The sequence below is a fragment of the Schistocerca americana genome, chromosome X (genome assembly GCF_021461395.2).
Source record: "Schistocerca americana isolate TAMUIC-IGC-003095 chromosome X, iqSchAmer2.1, whole genome shotgun sequence".
Taxonomy (NCBI): domain Eukaryota; kingdom Metazoa; phylum Arthropoda; class Insecta; order Orthoptera; family Acrididae; genus Schistocerca; species Schistocerca americana.
Window position 1 is genome coordinate 228,522,788 of NC_060130.1, and position 21,180 is coordinate 228,543,967.

Genomic DNA, 21,180 nt, shown 5'->3' on the forward strand with positions numbered 1-21,180 from the left:
CTTTTCTGCTCTGCAAAGTGGTATAGATGGTGATCTGTGGCATCTCTGCTGAAACAGTACAATTCTGGTGCACACAGAAGTGTTTCAGAGCACACCATTCATCGTGCATTGTGGAACATGGAGCTCTGCAGCAGACCACCCTTATATGTTCACATGTTGACCTGATATTATCAGTTATGATTGCAGTGGCTGCAGCACCATTGGGATCTGACTGTTGATCTATGGAAACATGTTGGCTCTTCAGGTGAATCATATTTTTGGTACATTAGGTCACTAGTCATCTGCACAAATGCCATAATCGAGGTGAATATTGGCTCAAAACATTCTGTGTGTCATGGATGCAGGCTGGTGAGAGCAGTATTATGCTACAGGAGACATTCTCCTGCACTTGTGTGGGACCTGTGGTAGTAATCAAAGACACGCTGATAGTTGTGAACCATCTGCATCCCTTCGTGCTTCATGTCTTCCCCGACAGTGATGTAATCTTTCAGCAGTATAACTGTCAGCATCTTGGAGCCAGAACAATACTACAGTGGCTTGAGGAGCATTCTAGTGAACTCAAGTTGATGTCTCAGTGACCAAGTTTGCCTGATGTAAAACCTGTGGAAACCATCTGGGTCATTATCAGGCGTCATTCCCGCATATGCAAATCATTGACCCGGTATTTACGTGAGTTACATGACCTGTGCATAGACATCTAATGCCACATACCTCCACGGACCTACTAACAAACTGTCAGTTCAATTATTTGAATAAAAATAATAATCAAACGCTTTTCATTAGATATAGAAATTTAAAAAATGCTATATTAGATGAGATTCAAACCTACAACCTTCAGTACATCAAGTTTGTACGCTAGCCATAGCATTATTACACAACAGTGGGTAAATTAGTTATAACTGTGGTTACCCAGTTGTAACAATGAATTGCAGCCTTCAAAAACTCAGCCTCATGCAATGTGGTTCAAAGTTTCTCTAATGTAAATCAATCTCTGTGATTATGATAACTATATGACACTAAATCACATATTGTGTGGAAGTATCCAGTAATGTTTGGTAAATGTGTGTTTTGTCACCATTGTTTTGTGTGTGATGAAATATGAAATAAAAGTGCCAGACACATGATTCAACATGAAAATACACCAAGAAAGATAATAATTGGAAGTCAATTGACCAATTGTTGTGGCAGTTTGGTAACCATGAACAGTTTGGTCATGAAGTAAAGCGCTCTTGGAGGAAACCGGCGCCAAGGCATAAAATGTCAACTATCAAGTAATTTTAATCAGACTGTAGTATGGCAGTGCTCAGTAAGATGTTGTACCGAGAATATTATGGGTATGGCATCCTTTATAATATCAAAGGCAATGTAATGTTATTGGCATGGCACTCAGTGTTAAAGATGAGTCATCCCAGGACATGATTCCATATGATATTATTGAATGAAAATATGCAAAATATGTCAACTTGCTGATTTGCCTCTCCCAATATCTGCAATTATTCTAAGAGCAAATGTGGCTGAACTAAGTTCGTTTTAGGAGTTTGAAATGTGCTTTTTCCAGTTTAAATTCTCATCAATATGGGAACCTAAGAATTTTGGAGTTTTTGCCCTATTTATTATTTCCTCGCCATGTGTTGCACTTATTATTGGTGTACTACCTCTTGGTACGCATAATTGAGTATGTTGAGTCTTTTTAAAATTGAAGGTGAGATCATTCACATAAAATCCCTCAATCGTACTTTTCTTTTGTTGCTGTATGTATGCATGGATTGGCTATGATATTAGTGTCATATGCAAAAAGAATTAATACTGCTTGTTGTATATTAGACAGAAGACCATTTACATATATGAGGAACCATAGTCGATCTAAGATTCAGCCTTGAGGAACCTCATACGTGATTTGTCACCTATCAGAATAATGTCCCTGGACTACACAGGTTGAATTACTAAGTAAAACATTCTGCATTCTTTTGGTTAGATATGACATTATCCATTGGGTGGCTGTACCATTAGTCCCATAACACATCAGTTTCTCTGGTAGAATATTGTACTTCACAGTCAAATGCCTTAGACAGGACGTAGAAAATACCAACCAGCACTAATTTCTTATTTAATGCTTGTAAACTCTGGTGAGTGAAAATGTAAATGGTATTCTCAGTAAAGCAACTCTTCTGAAATCCAAGCTATGATTTGCTGAGGAATTATTGTTGCTCAGGTGAGATACTATCCTAGGATACATCATATTCTCAAAAAGTTTGGAAAATGGTGCCAGCATGAAGCAAGTCAGTAGTTACTGACATATTTCCTATCACATTTCCTTAAGAGGGATTTTACGATGGCTTATTTCAGGCTCTCTGGAAAAATGCCATGAGGTGGTGATTCATTACATATCTCAGATAAGACCGGGCTATATGTATGGGGAACGAATATTTAGTACTCTATTGGAAACTCCATGAAAACCACATGGGCTATTGTTTTTGAGAGAATATATAATTTTGTTAATTTCACAGAGAGAAGTTCGTGATATATTCATATGACTGAATTTTATTAGTGTTCGTTTTTCAACATAGTGCTCTGATTTTTCTCTTGATATGTTTGACCCTATATTTTCTAGTATATATACACTCCTGGAAATGGAAAAAAGAACACATTGACACCGGTGTGTCAGACCCACCATACTTGCTCCGGACACTGCGAGAGGGCTGTACAAGCAATGATCACACGCACGGCACAGCGGACACACCAGGAACCGCGGTGTTGGCCGTCGAATGGCGCTAGCTGCGCAGCATTTGTGCACCGCCGCCGTCAGTGTCAGCCAGTTTGCCGTGGCATACGGAGCTCCATCGCAGTCTTTAACACTGGTAGCATGCCGCGACAGCGTGGACGTGAACCGTATGTGCAGTTGACGGACTTTGAGCGAGGGCATATAGTGGGCATGCGGGAGGCCGGGTGGACGTACCGCCGAATTGCTCAACACGTGGGGCGTGAGGTCTCCACAGTACATCGATGTTGTCGCCAGTGGTCGGCGGAAGGTGCACGTGGCCGTCGACCTGGGACCGGACCCCAGCGACGCACGGATGCACGCCAAGATCGTAGGATCCTATGCAAGTCCGTAGGGGTCCGCACCGCCACTTCCCAGCAAATTAGGGACACTGTTGCTCCTGGGGTATCGGCGAGGACCATTCGCAACCGTCTCCATGAAGCTGGGCTACGGTCCCGCACACCGTTAGGCCGTCTTCCGCTCACGCCCCAACATCGTGCAGCCCGCCTCCAGTGGTGTCGTGACAGGCGTGAATGGAGGGACGAATGGAGACGTGTCGTCTTCAGCGATGAGAGTCGCTTCTGCCTTGGTGCCAATGATGGTCGTATGCGTGTTTGGCGCCGTGCAGGTGAGCGCCACAATCAGGACTGCATACGACCGAGGCACACAGGGCCAACACCCGGCATCATGGCGTGGGGAGCGATCTCCTACACTGACCGTACACCACTGGTGATCGTCGAGGGGACACTGAATAGTGCACGGTACATCCAAACCGTCATCGAACCCATCGTTCTACCATTCCTAGACCGGCAAGGGAACTTGCTGTTCCAACAGGACAATACACGTCCGCATGTATCCCGTGCCACCCAACGTGCTCTAGAAGGTGTAAGTCAACTACCCTGGCCAGTAAGATCTCCGGATCTGTCCCCCATTGAGCATGTTTGGAACTGGATGAAGCGTCGTCTCACGCGGTCTGCACGTCCAGCACGAACGCTGGTCCAACTGAGGTGCCAGGTGGAAATGGCATGGCAAGCCATTCCACAGGACTACATCCAGCATCTCTACGATCGTCTCCATGGGAGAATAGCAGCCTGCATTGCTGCGAAAGGTGGATATACACTGTACTAGTGCCGACATTGTGCATGCTCTGTTGCCTGTGTCTATGTGCCTGTGGTTCTGTCAGTGTGATCATGTGATGTATCTGACCCCAGGAATGTGTCAATAAAGTTTCCCCTTCCTGGGACAATGAATTCATGGTGTTCTTATTTCAATTTCCAGGAGTGTAAGATATGACTATTGAATATATTTACTGCCTTTGATTCATCATTTACAGCCCTTCTATTTTGTTCAATAGTGATGTTATACTATTTTGTGGCTGGTTGTCCTGTCTCTTGTTTCACTATATTCCATATAGTCTGCTGTCATAGTTACTGTTTTTAATCATGGGACAGCATGTGGCATTTGTGTGTCGACTCTCTGTGACAGAAAAAACCCACAAAGAAGATATCTATCCACTGATATGCATTGTTGCCACTGTAGACTGCTTGAAAGGAACAAAATGTTTCTCAACTATGGACAAGCAGACAGGGTACTAGAAAATCAAGGTTGATGGTGATGACTTTGGAAAAACTGCCTTCATAACACCTGAAGGCCTCTGTGATTTTTGCCATTAGGACACTGTAATTCTCCAGCCACCTTCGAACTTATGATGGACAATCTGCTTTGATACCTTGAATGGATGATGCATCTTTGCTACCTGGATGACACTGTTTTTTTTTTTCCAACTACATATGAAAAAAATGTAAACCACCTGACAACCATGTTGGAATGTGTTCAGATTACAGACCTCTGTATGTATCTGAAAACATCCCTCCTCACCGCCCAGCAAATAAAATATTTGGGGCATGTGGTGAACAGTGATGGAGTCTGTCTTGATCCAGAGAAAATAAGAGAAGCCACAGATTTTCTGACACCTAAACACATTTATGGCATGAGAATTTCTCTCAGAATGTACTTTTACTACCAGCAATTCATAGAGGACTTCAATACCAAGCCACATCCCTTGCAATAACTACTGCCAAATTTTCATGGAATGAGGTGCAAAAAAATCTTTCGTTATCCTTAAAGAGGCACTAATATCTTCTCCAGCCCTAGCATTGTATGACAAGAATGCTTAGGCAGAACTCCACATTAATGCTAGCAGTTATGGGGTAAGAGCAGCTCTAGTGCAAATTCAGGATGTGCTGTAAAGATGATAGCTTATGCTCCAGAGTATTCTTCGAGTCTTAAGATGAACTACTCTACAAGCAAGAAGGAGTGTCTTGCAAAGCTTTTTGGGTCACCAACAAGTTCCAGCCATGTTTATTTGGCAAGCCATTCACCTTTGTGACTGACCACCGTACTCTCTGCTGGCTGAGTGGCCTGAAAGAACAATCAGGTCAACTATTGAAACAGGCACTGAGGCTTCAGGAGCAGGACATCACAGTGATGTAAAAAAAGTGAATGCAAAAAAATGGTTGCTGACCGCCTTTCAAGGAATCCTTTGATGGAACACAGCAGTGTGTATGAAATCTCAATGATCACCACATTAAATAACATTGCTGCTGAACAGAGGGAAGATCCAGCAGTGCTGAAAATCATAGAAGCCTTGAAGAAGGAGGAACCAACAAAAGTATAATTCCAGGTAATGAACAGAGCATTGTATAAGAGGAGCTATGATCCAATGGGATGGCAATGGTTGCTTATCAACCCAGCTCATTTACAGCAAGCTATTCTGAAGTATTTCCATGACACTCTGTCTGATCACCTGGGATTTGTGAAGCCTTAGATAAATCAGACACAGGTATCACTGGCCAGGTCTCTACCAACCCATTAGACACTATGTGGGTCACTGTGAGGAATGCCAGAAACTTAAACATGTGCTGCAGTCTATTTGAAGCATTGTGGTTCTTAATTATTTATCTTGTGAACTTGGAACTTGTTTTGTTGTCAAGTGACTTCCATTTATTTTGTTTTTGGAGACTTTTGTTCTATTCAGACTCACAGCAACTTTAGAACTGGAAACAATTGTGAATTTCTCAACTTGAGAATAACTCTACATGGCCTCTCCCTCCCGAAACCCTTCCACCTTGGCTTGAATAGAATTGGATCATGTGGAGGTCACTCAGCTGTCTTTGTTCTGGAGCTGGAAGAACCAGGAGTAACCTCCAGAAATGGCACTTCCTTGGTGGGATCATCAAATGTGACTGCAGAGAACTACAGACTGTGGAGCACCTATTGGATTTTCAACTGTGCCCTGCATCCAGCACAGAAGATCTTCTGCAATTGGAGTTGCAAGATTTTGGTCAACAATAGTGTAACTTGATTGTCCTTTCTTTCACTTAATTTTAATGGTTGTAACCATGTTTCTGACTCAAATAAATAAATGAATGAATAATATGTCACCTGTTGCCTAATGCCTCCCGTGAAACTCTCCACAACTTATAGTTCTTTTACTTTAACCAAGTACCATCTGCATGATTCCCTACATTTCTAAAATTTCTTCAGTATTAATCTGCAGTTCATAACCAATACATTATGGTCAGAGACATCATCTGCACCTGTAAATGTTTTGGAGTTTAAAATCTTATTTCAAAATACTTCGAGTTTTAGACCAAGTGTTAGCAACAATTAAATTGTGATCTGTGCAAAGTTCTACCAGGTAGCTCCCCTTTCATTTCTTCTTGTCCTACTATTCTTATTTTTCTTCCTTTCCCTACTGTTGAATTCCAGTGCCCCATCATGGTCAAATTTTCATCTTCCTTAGGTATCTGAACACTTTCTTTCATCTCACAAATTCTTTCAATCTCTTCACCACATGCGGAGTTTGTAAGCAACATACTTGTAGTAGTGTGGCGGATTTTGGCTTCATGTCTGCAAGTTTGTCTTGGCTACTATAATGCATTCACAGTGCTGTTCACAGTAGCTTACCCACATTTATATTTTATTTTTTGTTATTAGACCTACTCCTTCATTACCAATGGTTCATTTTGTTTTTATGACCCTATACTCCATTGACCAGAGATCTTGTCATACTTGGAACCATATTTCGCTAAATCCCTCTCTAACTTCAATCCATCCATTTCCTCTTTTAGATTCTCCATCCTACCTTCCCAATTAAAGGATCTAACAATGCACACTCTGATCCATAGATGGTTAGTTTTGTTTTTCCTGATGACAACATCTTGCTGAGTAGTTCCTGCCTGGGGTTCTGAAAGGAGGACTAGACTATCTATGAAATATTTCACACAAGAGTATTCCATCATTATTAACACATAATGTGGAGCTACATGCCTCCAAAGGAAATAAAGCCATAGTTTCCCCCTTACTTTTTGATTATCAACTTAACAAGGCCATTTTGGTTAATGTTACAAAATCCGATCAATCAATCAACCAGACTGTTGCCACTGCAACTACTGAAAAGGCTGCAGTCCCCCTTTAGGAACCACAGGTTATTCTGGCCTTTCCATAGACACCCATCCATTGTGGAAGCACCTAGGGTACATGTGTATGTATTGTACAAGCAAGCAAGCAAGCAAGCCACTCCACTTTGGTAAAGACCATGCTTCACATATTATGGAAGCTGAGGAGGGGAGACGGTGGGGACACAATTGATATTAGGCACATTTTATGAAGAGTTCATAAAAATAATAGTTATCTAGTTGTGTGCAAAATTCTGTATTATGAGGTGGCTTTTTTAAAAAAAACAGTAAAAATGTTATAACTTCAAGTCGAACAAATATATTTCAAGGACGACGCAATACATGAAAGTCACAGATCAAGTAAACAGAGTAAGATGTGTGTACATTTTAACAGTCAAATCATAACTAAGTCCAGCGGCCACTGGCTGGCTGGCCACTTAGGTGACGCTGCTGCTGCATGGCTGGCAGACAGAGCCACATGTAGAGTACGCGCATAACTACGCGGCGACACTTTGAAAGATCGGCGAGTCACAACACTTTTCCCCCTTTTGAATTTTTTGCACAGGTCTTGATGGAGGTGGCCTGTAGATTGCTAACATCCATAGGTGTTGTTTGACTAGCTGTAAAGTCTCGAGGAGGAGGCTTCTCGTACGGACGGAAGTGTCCCCGTTGATAAAGGGGTGAGATGACAGGAGACGTAGGGGTTGAATCTGCTGGGGCCCATGCACCAATCTGCCCATTGTGGCAAGCCCAGTTGTTATAACAGGAGACATGGGTGATGTGTCTGTGTCCATAGGAGAAGGAGGTGAGTAGAGTTGCTCCGACAGATGATGGTCATCTGGTTCCTGCATGGGCACGTCTCCTGGTGGCATCAGTTCTTGTACTGGCACCGATATGATGGTGAGAGGACTGCGTTGTGACTAATGAGAGATTCCATTATCCTGAGAGTCAGGTAGAGCCGAAGGTGGTGTAGCGGCATCCGGAACAGGCGTTGCCGGCACACAAGGCCGAAGCTGGTCCGAATGACGCACTGCAACACCCGTGTCCATATGGATTTCATACAGGCGTCAGTCACGGTGTCATAAGATGTGGCCAGGACTCCATTTTGGCCGCCTGCCATATCCCCGTACCCATACAAAGTCACCGGCGGTGAACCGGCCAAGCGAAGGCACCTGCGGCCATGAGGTGGAAGGCCGCCGAAGATGAAGTAGTGTGCGGGGCTGTCGGCCATGTAAGAGCTCAGCCAGGCTGTGGTCACCCATGGGGGTGAAACGGTAAGAAGCCAGAAATTGGAGAAGCACATCATCATCAGCAGAAGAAGTCAGGAGTTTCCTCATCTAAGTCTTAAATGTGCGGACCAGTCGTTTAGCCTCACCGTTTGACTGTGGATGGAACGGAGGGGCCGTGACATGCATGACGCCGTGACGGGCACAAAAATCCACAAAATCGGAAGAGGGAAATTGCAGACCATTATCAGTAACAATAGTAGAGGGAAGGCCTTCCAAAGAGAAAATGCGAGCTAGAGCATTGGTGGTTGCTGCAGTGGTAGGTGACGTGCAACAGACAATGAAAGGAAAGTTAGAGTAGGCATCAATAACGAGAAGCCAATAAGTACCTAAAAAAGGTCCCGCAAAGTCAGCATGAATACGCTCCCAGGGCTTCTCAGGCGAAGGCCATGGTGACAAAGATGACTTTGGGGCGGCAGCCTGTGACGCACAAGGGCCGCAGGCAGCGACCATGTGTGCGATTTCAGAGTTGATGCTGGGCCAGTGCACATGATGCCGCGCCAGAGATTTTGTGCGAGAGACACCCCAGTGCCCTTGGTGAAGGAGGCGCAAGACCGAAGCATGCAAAGATGCAGGTACGACAACATGCGGCGAGGCATTTTCGATGGAAAGGAGGATAGCACCATCCCTAGCCGTGAGGCGGTAACGCAAAGCGTAGTAGTTCCGCAACGGATCAGAAGTCTTAGCGGATGGACGATCTGGCCAACCCTTCTGAATACAGTGTAAAACCCAGGAGAGTGTAGGGTCAGAACCCGTAGCAGCCGCCAGCTGGTACCCGGTGATGGGAAACCCATCCACAACCCGCTGCTCGGCAACATCCAAGTGGAAACACAAAAGTTTGTCCCTATCGAATGCCAGATCAGGACCCATAGGAAGACGAGACAGTGCATCAGCATTCGCATGTTGAGCCTTTGGCCGGAAATGAATCTCATAATTGAAATGAGACAAGTAAAGAGCCCAATGCTGGAGGCAGTGTGCAGCCTTGTCGGGCAGTGATGTTGATGGATGAAACAAGGAAACAAGTGGTTTGTGATCCATAACAAGATGAAATTTTGAGCCATAGAGAAAAACACCAAACTTATGAAGAGCATAAATAATGGCACAAAGCTTCTTTTTCAATTTGAGAACACTTTTGTTGGGCATCCGTGAGTGTTTTGGAGGCATAAGCATTGGGTTGTTCAGAACCGTCAGAAAAACGTTGCGCAAGGACTGCACCGACCCCGTATTGAGAGGCGTCCATGGCAAGAACAAGATGTTGGCCAGGTCGATAAGTAGCCAGGCACGGGGCCTGTTTCAGTATAGTCTTCAGTTTCTGGAAAGCTGCATCGCATGACATGGACCAGTGAAAAGGCACGTTTTTATGCAACAGGCGATGCAACGCCTGAGCCACCGAAGCAGCAGACGGTAAAAACTTGTGATAGTATGCTATATTCCCCAAGAAGGCCTGCAGTTCCTTAACAGATGTAGCGCGAGGAAGGGCATCGATCACAGCGACAGTTTGCTGAAGTGGACGAATACCATCCCGAGAGAGTTGAAACCCCAAGTACATGATAGATGCCTGAAAAAATTTTGATTTCTGAAGATTACACTTAAGACCGGCAGTCTGTAAGACATGAAAAAGTGTGCAGAGATTTTGAAGATGTTCGTCAGTGGTGGAGCCAGTGACAACAATGTCGTCCATGTAATTTATACACCCAGGGACAGTGAGCAATAATTGTTCCAAGAATCGCTGAAAGAGAGCAGGGGCACTGGCAAACCCAAATGGCAATCGTAGGTATTGATAGAGGCTGAAAGGCGTGTTTAGGACCAGAAACTGCTGGGAAGCAGTGTCGAGAGGAAGTTGATGATAAGCTTCTGACAGGTCAAGTTTAGAAAAATACTGGCCTCCAGCAAGTTTAGTGAACAATTCTTCAGGTCGAGGCATAGGGTAAGTGGCTTTGAAACAGTGGCTTTGAAATCGCCGCAGAGATGAATGTCACCATTTGGCTTAGCAACGACGACAGGAGAGGACCACTCACTGGAAGTGACAGGAAGCAAGACCCCTGAAGCATTGAGACGATCCACCTCCCGTTTGACCTGATCACGAAGGGCCACAGGAATGAGCCGAGCCCAAAAAAACTTAGGCCGAGCAGTGGGTTTGAGCGTGATATGAGCTTCAAAGTCGTTTGCACGGCCTAACACAGGAGAAAAAAGGGACGAAAATGCCGTCGACAAGGAATCCAATTGAGCATAAGGAATAGCATCAGAGACGATATTGACAGAGTCATCTATGGAGAATCCAAAAACGTGAAAGGCATTGAAACCAAAAAGATTCTCCATGTTACTATGGTCGACCACAAATATGGGAACAGTGCGAACGACAGATTTGTAAGATACCTCATCGTCAAATTGTCCCAAGAGAGAAATCTTCTGTTTATTGTAAGTCCGTAATTGCCTAGCGACAGGTGACAGGATTGGAGAACCCAACTGAAGATACGTCTGAGAATTGATGATAGTGGCAGCAGAACCAGTACCCACCTGCATGTGAACATCTTGACCAAGTATTTGGACAGTGAGGAATAACTTCCCTGAAAGGGAAGAAGTACAATTGACAGACAACACAGAATCAGAATCAGCATCATGTTCATGAACATCATGTATGCGGTTGGATTTGCAAACGGATGGCACATGACCCTTTTTTTTTTGCATTTGTGACACACGGCCCAATGTTGTGGACAATCCTCTCATGAATGTTTCGTAAAACACTGCGGACATGAAGGAAGTTGCCGTGGGGTTTGGTGCAGTTTCTTAGAGGTTTGTTTATGGTTAGGCCGAGGCTGCGCTTGGGAGCATACTGCGGCCCTGTCGAGGGGCGGTGACACTCCACATGCTTCATCAACAGCGCACAGAGGTTGTACTTCCCCGATGTCACCCCATGCCTGTATTTGCGCTCCAGCGGTGCGAGAAATTTCAAAACACTGACCGATGGATAGGACTTCATCTAGAGCCGGATTTGCCAACTGAAGGGCATGTTGCCTAACTTCTTTGTCGGGCACTGACTGGATAATAGCATCCCGTACCATGGAATAAGCGTAGGATTCTTTGTGAACTTCAGTAACAAATTGACACTTTCGACTGAGGCCATGAAGTTCAGCAGCGCAAGCGCGATAGGATTGATTCGGTTGTTTTTGACAACGATAAAAGGCAACACGAGAGGCTACAACATGCGTATGCTTTTGAAAATAGACGGACAGAAGTGAGCACATTTCAGCAAAGGACAAAGACGCAGGATCTTTCAAAGGAGCCAATTGTGACAACAACCGATACATTTGAGGTGAAATCCATGAAAGGAACAGAGACTTACATGTTTGGTCGTCCGCGACATGAAATGCCAAGAAGTGCTCTCGAAGAGGTTTTTCGTAATCAGAACAGTCTTCTGCCACCTCGTCGTAAGGAGGAAGAGGAGGGAGAGACGACGAGAGACACCCCGCATTGGACGTCGCGATGAAATCACGAATTGCATTTGTGAGAAGCGTTTGCTGTTCTATGAGACCTCGCAATAGTTGCTCTAAAGTAGCCATGGAAACATGTGGGTCAACGATGAAAAAGGAAAATTCACTACCTCATCGCCAATTGTTATAACTTCAAGTTTTGACAAATATATTTCAAGGGCGATACAATACATGAAAGTCACAGATCAAGTAGACAGAGTAAGACATGTGTACACTTTAACAGTCAAATCATAACTGAGTCCAAGTCTAGCGGCCACTGGCTGGCTGGCCGCTTAAGTGGCGCTGCTGCTGCATGGCTGGCAGACAGCGTCGCATGTAGAGGACGCGCGTAACTGCACAGCGGCACTTTGAAAGATCGACGAGTCACAACAAAAAATGTTAGTTTCAATAAGGAATTCCCTGTTTTGTTACAGCTCATGTCGGACCACATGCTGATCGTCGGAAGAACAAGAAACCTGCATTTGGCTCTGGGAAAGAAACAATAAGGTTCAGTGCTAATGGACCAGCCCAGATTCAGCCAGAGGTGAGTAAATAAAAATTCAAGAGTTGAAAATGGTAACCATTAACTCTAAATGAGTATACCGACAGTTTAGAAGCATACTGTAGATGATCAGGTAAGTGCAGTTTCCAAAGGCATGCAGGTACATTCTGAAATGTACACATTTAACATATAAAATTACCGGAAAGATTTTGTCAGAATATATCTTTATAAGTTTTATGAATCAATGTTTTATTTTTAAACATGTTCATTTTAAGAAATTAAACAGTCAGCTAATTCTAATAACATTTTCATGATAAGATGGATTTCAGGCTTTTATTCAGTCTCTTAGTACTTCTCTTAATACAGCTACATTTTTGTTGTCAGTTTGTTGACTGCATTTTGATTGTTGCAGCTTTGTTTCAGTCTGTAATCATTAGTTCCTGGTTTGATTCTTGTGTGCATATTATATGCTCTTTTGTACACTTTGGTATACATAGTTATGTACATAGAAAGCCTATTGATGCATGCTGCTACTGACTGCAGAATAAAAGACAGACAGCTGCAACATTTAAAATTTCATCACACACCTCAAACCAAGTAATTCAAATGAAAGGCTAGTTGCTGTATTTGTATGAGTAATTTAATCCACAGACAATGTGATCAACTTCTACTATGATGGATAAAATCGTCTTAACATGTTTTGTTACATTTTTCAGCTTGATGATGTAGCTAAAGTAGCTATTGACAAAATCAACAGTCTACTTGATTCATTTATGGGCATAAATGATGCTGAACTTGGTAAGAATGTTTTTAATCTATTTACTATTCCAGAGAGAAATTTGTTAAATAATTTTACATGCATTGTGAATTAAATTAAATTAAAACTATTTGAATTTGTAGGAAAATGCTTTTGTATTCATTAATAATGCTGTTTGGTGGCTCACAGAAAATTAACTTGCCATTAATCATAGTTTTCAGCAGCTTGCTGTCAGGTACAATTCTGGGAGAAACAAGCCTATATAAAATACTCTTAGTCAAGTACTTGGACATAATATTATTGTTCTATGGGCCGCTCAAACCATGTTTTTGGCATAAGTTATGGAGTGGGAAAAGCCTGATACTATATTCCAGAACAGAATTATTGCTCTGCAGAAGAGTTCATTAAAATAATAGTAAGAAAAATAGAGTTTTATTTTTGATAAAGGTTTCTGCTGCGCTATTTATTTATTTACTCATACTGATCACAAAGCTACATGACAAACTCATTTTGGCATTTTTGTCATTATCAAGCATATCTGTGCAGATGGTATAATAAGTATAATATTATTCCTTACAGCTATGTTAGTTTCTATCTTTACATTTGTCTCAGTATGCTTACATCTTACCTGGTATGACATGGTCCATATTGCATCTTGGAGAGTATCAGTTGTCTTTCTGTTATGTTATAATCATTTCTATCTGTTTTTATGTGTGTGATCTCAGTAAAATTATTTTTGACAGCTCTGGCTCCAGCGATGCTATATGTTTACAATGGAAATTACACTTCCCAGAAAGTCTGTGATTACATTTAATTTTTAGAGATAGTATTTTGTGGTTTAACATAAATAATAAAATACTATCTCTAAAAATTACACATAATCAGTGGCTTTCCATAAAAAATAAATTCTGATGTAAACAAACAACATTGATGGAGTCAGAATTGTCAGAAAGTGGTAAAAAATAATTTTACTGAGATCACACAAATGAAAGTACATGGAAATAATGTGATCATAACATAACATAAAGACAACTGATATGCTCCAAGATGCAACATGGACTGAATCACACCAGCTAAGATATAAGCATAACATGTCATATGTAAACATAGGAATTTAAGTAGATGTAAGGAACAATATTATACCTACTATATCATCTGCACAGGTATGTTTGACAATGACAAAAATGTCAAAATGAGTTTGTTGTGTAACTTTGTAATCACTATGAGTAAATATATTAATAGTGTAGCAGAAACCCATACCAAAAATATGTCGTTCTTTGACCTCATGCATGCTATGGGCCCACTAGAAAAGAAATCACTGAAAAATGGGATTGTAACAGAAAGTCTTTTTAAGGATAGTATAAACCCTCCTTTCATGTAGTATCTTTGAAACTACCATCACACTTTTTAGAGACCATGTGAAAGAAGAGAGCTATGTAATTATCTGTTTGTATGATGCAAGGAGCAGCATACTTTTAAGGAACATTTCACATTATCATAAAATATATGAAAAATAGCTGTGATACTGAGGTACCAAAATGATACAAATGTAACACAAGCTCTTAAAGAGTTTTAAAAAATACAGGGTTTCTCAGTAGTGGTAATGAATCAATTCCTTGAAGAAGAATTTTGTCACTTGACATTGCCACCATATTTTGTATATTCCCACTCACTACTGTTCTGTGGCAAAATCTTCTGAGGCAACATAACAAAGGTCCCAAAAGTATTTATTCCATAGAAGCCTGCACAAAGTTGACAACTGAACATCTTGCAGAAGCTTCTTCAGGGACCAAAGAACTCTTACTCTTATGGGCCAATACGTATACTCCCTAATGATATTTGTGGTTAATAACAGGAATGAATTTAAGATGAATTGAGCAGTTTACCTGCACCATAGCAGAAGTAAAACTAATCTCAATATGAGTTAACCATTTCCAAAGTCTGTTATCTCCATGAAACAAATTTTTTCAGAATATGTACCCAGTAGATTCTGGTCATATGTAAAAGCTGTTAGTGACACCAAAGTTAGTGTCCAGTTCCTAGTGAATGTGACAGGAACTGAAATTCAGGGTAACAAAGCAAAAGCTGAAATGCTTAACACTGTTTTCAAATGTTTCTTTACTGTAGAAAACCCAGGACAATTGCCCCAATTGAATCCTCATATCACTGAAAAGTAGAATGAAATAGTATGAGTATCAGTGGTGTTGAGAAACAGCTGAAATCATTAAAACTGAACGAAGCTCCAGGCCACAATGGAATCCCTGTCATATTCTACACTGAATTTGTGGCTGAATTAGCCCCTCTTCTCACTATAATCTATCACAGATCCGTCGAACAAAAAACCGTGCCCAGTTCTTGGATAAAGACACAGGTCATACCCATCTACAAGAAGGGTAGTAGAAGTGATCCACAAAACTAACATCCCATATCCTTGACATTGATTTTTTGTAGATTCTTAGAACATCTTCTGAGCTCAAACATAATGAGGTATCTTGAACAAAATGACCTCCTCAATGCCAACCAGTATGGTTTTCAAAAACATCAATTATGTGAAATCCAACTTGCACTTTTCTCACATGACATACTGAATCCCTTGGATCAAGGCAATCAGGTGGATTCAGTGTTTCTTGATTTCCGAAAAGCATTTGACTCAGTACCACACCTTCGCTTGTGGTTGAAAGTATGATCATATGGGGTATCAAATGAAATTTGTGACTGGATTGAGGACTTTTTGGTAGGGAGGACACAGCATGTTATCTTGGATGGAGAGTCATTGTTGGATGTAGAAATAACTTCAGGTGTGCCCGAGGGAAGTGTGTTGGGACCCTTGCTGTTCATGTTATATATTTATGGCACTGCAAACAATATTAATAGTAAAATCAGGTTTTTTCACAGATGATGCAGTTATCTGTAATGAAGTACTATCTGAGAGAAGCTGCATAAATAGTCAATCAGATCTTGATAAGATTTAAACATGGTTCTGAGATTGGCAACTTGCCTTAAACGTTCAGAGATGTAAAATTTTGCACTTCACAAAACGAAAAAACATAGTATCCTTTAACTATAATATCAATGAGTCACTGTTGGAATCCATCAACTCATACAAATAACTGGGTGTAACACTTTGTAGGGATATGAAATGGAATGAAGACATAGGCTCAGTCATGAGTAAAGCAGATGGTAGACTTTGGTTTATTGGTAGAACACTGGGGAAGTTGATCAGTCTACTAAAGAGATTGCTTACAAATCACTCATGTGATCTGTCCTAGAATATTGCTCAAGTATGTGGGGCCTGTACCAGATAGGACTAACAGGGGATGTTGAATGTATGCAGAGAAGGGCAGCACAAATTGTCACAGGTTTGTTTAATCCAAGGGAGAGTTTCACAGAGATACTGAAGGAACTGAAATGGCAGACTCTTGAAGATAGACATAAATTATCCCGAGAAAGTCTATTAACAAGTTTCAAATGCCAGCTTTAAATGATTGCTCTAGGGGTATACTACAACCCCCTACATAGTGCTCACTCAGGGATCATGAGGATAAGATTAGAATAATTATTGCATACACAGAAGCAAGCATTCAATCAATCATTCTTTATGCACTCCATATGTGACTGGAGCAGAAAGAGACCCCAATAACTGTACAATGGGATGTACCCTCTGCCATGCACCCCACAATGGTTTGCAGAGTATAGATGTAGATTTAGATGTAGAAATGAGAAAAAACCTGTCACTCAGTTGGTATTTGGTTATATTGTTATTGTTTATTTATTAACATTTTCTTTCATATTTTGGATTTATATTTATACTTCCATAAATCACGCCACATTATTTTTATTTAAAACAGGTATTTTGCTTTGAACATAACTACTTTTGGCACTGCAATCTGGATGCAACACTTTCTGGAAATGTTTTGGTTTAAAAATGATGGGTACAAATGAAAAATAACATAGACATTTCACAGTGTTTATTCCTGTAACAAAATTATTCGTGTCCACTAGAAAGAATAACATAATACATACCTATTAATTAATTTTTTTGAACAATTGCTGTCATCTCTATATTAAAGTAGCACATAATTATGATATCATTGCTTTTTACATCAAATACTGATCTGCTGTTCAACCTCATCAGGTAGCTCTTTAACATCAGAATCTTCAGCCAGTTCAGCTCCAGACTGTGTTTGAAAACGTTCTTGTGGAGTAAAAGTTCACTAATGCCCATCCAAAATGGGTCCATAGTGGTTCTGTAAATGGACTGTTGCAAGTTTGATTTTTATGGTTTTACCATGACACCTTTACGTATCTCTGCTGGTTTTACTTCCATCCAGTATTTAACCTTCTTGCAGATATTTTTACCTCAACCTATCTCAGACTTGCAGCTTTATTCCCCTCGAATAGTAAGAGTGCTGTGACCTTTCTTTTTAATTAATACCATATTTGAAGACTTGAACCAAAAGTGTCATGGAGAGGGAGGTTTCATGGCACCTTTAGGAGATGTCTTCAGTCAGCAACAAGTGCATCTAATCCAAGTTTGTAGATAGTCCCAAAGTTTACAATAGGGCCATAATGATAACTGAGGTTCAAGATAGTGCTTTTTGAGTATACTACCTTTTCAATCCCTCCAACCAGCTGTTACTCAATAATGTGTATTTGTGCCAAAATCCAACTTTACAGGTATACCAGTATAAAAAAATGTAAAATACAGAAAACTAAAAAAACTAAAGTTGCATTTACCTCACAAGAGAAATTAACATAATGTTTAAAATGTATTCTAAATACGATTTTACAAGTGCACTGAAATAATGGGTTTTGGAAATGTGTCTTTTTCAGAGCATTAAATATGCACTGAATAGAACTGATTTAGGTCCTGTATTGTTGTCCAAATTTAACGTCTACTGGAACTGTGCCATCATAGATATAACAGAGACTCAAAGTGCAAACGTTGGAGTTACTTTTATAACAGAAATAGCAGCTACTGGAACTTGGATAATGTTCTAAACTGTGCAGCATGCACCTTGCTCTTTTGGCATACAGAAAAGTTAATACTGGAGAAAAGTGGATTTAACAGATTTTGGAAATGGGTGATTGTTATGCACTATGCATACCCTACCTACTGTTCAGAAGAGAGCTTTATACTTTAGTGCAAAACTCTATAACAAATTGTTGGTAGACATCTGGTGGTAAACTGAAAATCCCCAGATAATCAGCAACAAAGTAAATACCTCATTAGCAATTCCTTGTACAATTTATCTGAGTATTTTCACTCAGGGGTGCAAGTTCCAATGTATCTTGTATTAAATTGATCCTGACTTTGGCAGTATACAAACAGGTGATTTGGTCTGTGTAAAATCATGTATATGATTTGTTTGAAGTATTACATAGAAGTAGCAACTAAGTAGTACAAGAGGAGCAGTAGTGGATTTTTTTTTCAAAGCATTTATTTTTCTCCTAATATACATGTAAGCACTCAAGAGTAGATTAGTACTATTGTTAGTTACTTTACAGGAGTAGCCTGCAGTGCTGCTTTTGCCTATTGATGTATAACTTGACTCATTCCACATACCTGACAGGTCTCCTTTATGATGTTAACTTAGTGTTTTATCATATGGATAAATGATTTCATATATAACACCACTGATAAAAGACCACTGAAATTAAAAGCATCTCTTCTGATGATATGTCTCTATATATAGAAATGACAATGTTTACTTTGTAAAATTGAGATATGTCATGTGTTATTATATGTGCCAAAGCATGTGCAGCCAGTTGAGACACTTCATGACCTCGCTGACTTAGCCCCATATGAAATATACATGTGAAACACAAATAATCTGATAGAATTTAATAAAATAATTTTTGCTTTGCTATTACAACTACTGAAATTACTTTAAATTTTCAGCTACTCTGATATGGGAACAAGCTCAAGGAAAAGCCAACAGTATGGATTTTGCTGAAGCAGTTGACAACTCAGAACTTGAAGAATTTGGGTTTTCTGATGATTTTATCATCGAGCTTTGGGGCGCAATTACTGATGCACGTTCTGGTCGTCTGAACTGAACAGTAAAAACTAACTCTTTATGTATGTAATAATGTAAGTTTTAAATTTAAAATTTGTAAAATATGAAGGATTACTGAGCAGTATCATAGTCACCTACAGCACTTATTTCTTGTAAGCCCACAACGGGTTCCATTGTAATGGTCAATTTGAAAAGAGCAGCTGAAAAGCATAAACATGTAAAATGTTATTCTATTTTTAACAGTTGGCTTGAGATGTGGCATATTATTTACACTGAATCAGAATTACGGTCTCCTTTGTTGATATTTTCTGTTACCTTGAATCTACTTGCTACATGCCCTGTTTTATACAGAAGTATATTTTAGTTATTTCCAGTGTGATGAACTTTATTTATATGGCATTCATGGAGCATAAGAAACTCAATGTTATTTATTCCCACACATGATGATCCCACAATTTACATTTGACAGGTCTTATTGAGGAAAACTGTAGTCTTGTCACCAAGAATTGTTTATAAAATACACATGAAAAATTTAAATCTTAATGAACATCATTCATTCAGTAGAGTGTGTTGTTGTTGTTGTTGGTGTGTGTGTGTGTGTGTGTGTGTGTGTGTGTGTGTGTGTGTGTGTGTGTGTGTGTGTGTTTGAGGGGGAGAGAGAGAGAGAGAGAGAGAGAGAGAGAGAAGTTGTGTATTGGAAGAAATTATCAGGAATACTGAAGAGAATAGCAGTTGTATATTTGGCCCCAAAATTAGTTTCTTGTGCCACTAACCACTCTGAAACAATCACTACTTTAAGGTTTGATTTATAATAATACTTGAAAAAATTTCTTAAGAAATGTTACAAATGCATATAGCTCTGGAGGCATACAGAAATAGAAGAGTAATTCAGTCTCATGTAAACCAATAACTGGAAAGCTCAAATTAGTTAAAAAAAGTATGAGAAATGAAATTTAACAATTGTATACAGCAACATGACTTAAATGGTGGCAAAACAAAGAGATCTATAGATTTAATGAAAACTGGAAAAAATAAATGGTAGGGTAAAGTTTCAGTGTTAGCATCTCAAATACATTTTGTGTATCTTTTTATAATCTCACTTTCTATAAGACTGGGACATTGTCATCAAACTTAGCATATGTATTACATTTTGCAGATGACTGAACAAAAAATTTCCATCAATGAAGTCAAAAGTAGCAAATGGAAAGCAGAAATCAAAATAACAAAGCAACTGTGGTAATAGCATTTCTGCTGTTTTATCAGTGCAGACAAAACCAGTGGTTTCCTCTTTTATTACAACTATCTTTGCCAGCTGATTGTATAAAAACTGATTCCTATGCCGTGTTCATTTTACTCTCATTCAGTGCAGTCATATATGCTCATCATGTAAAGTATGCTACTGCAGGTCTAAGAAATAAATTTTACACTGCACAACTTTCTATTAAATTTTATTTTGATATGAAAGTATCTTTCTGAAGGTGTGTAATGTATTTTCTTTCAATATTTGTAATATTGTTGGTTGTACTGTACATTAATTCAATGCCTTGAATTTTTCACATGGTATTTATTCTTTAATGTAATGCACACATGTACATAAAATATACCACATGAATACATTCAAATGTGAAACATAACTGTGTGCTTTCTTGTAAGAAAAAATAAAATAAAATAGAGCAGAAGATACTGTGGATAAATGTTGTTTTGCTGTACAGTCTACATTTTAACATTAAATAAATTACTTTAATTAAAAAAATCTATGTACAGTTTTAATAATCTTCATTTAAACAAAGTGACATGAAACAGTAGATCAAAATTAAATTCTGAAAGCAGACATATTCAATTATTTAAGTGTCTGACACATGATTATAATTTTCTGTGGACGACAGAGGCAATGAGAACTTGTTGTGACTGATTTGATAGCAGTACA

At 40.0% G+C, this 21,180-nt stretch overlaps 1 protein-coding gene across 5 annotated transcripts in view; it reads left to right on the plus strand.

The window, feature by feature from the left end:
- The window catches only part of LOC124555155 (PDZ domain-containing protein GIPC3-like), a 285,830-nt gene extending 264,883 nt beyond the window's left edge, over positions 1-20,947 (plus strand). For 3 of the 5 annotated variants that reach the window (XM_047128976.1, XM_047128973.1, XM_047128977.1), the window contains exons 5-7: positions 12,409-12,518; positions 13,193-13,274; positions 19,136-20,947. In XM_047128976.1, coding sequence (XP_046984932.1) covers positions 12,409-12,518; positions 13,193-13,274; positions 19,136-19,293 — 350 coding nt within the window. In that variant the 3' untranslated portion in view covers positions 19,294-20,947. The remainder of the gene's footprint in view (positions 1-12,408; positions 12,519-13,192; positions 13,275-19,135) is intronic. The other 2 variants (XM_047128975.1, XM_047128974.1) reach the window with 2 other exon arrangements.
- The last annotated feature ends 233 nt before the right edge of the window (positions 20,948-21,180 follow it).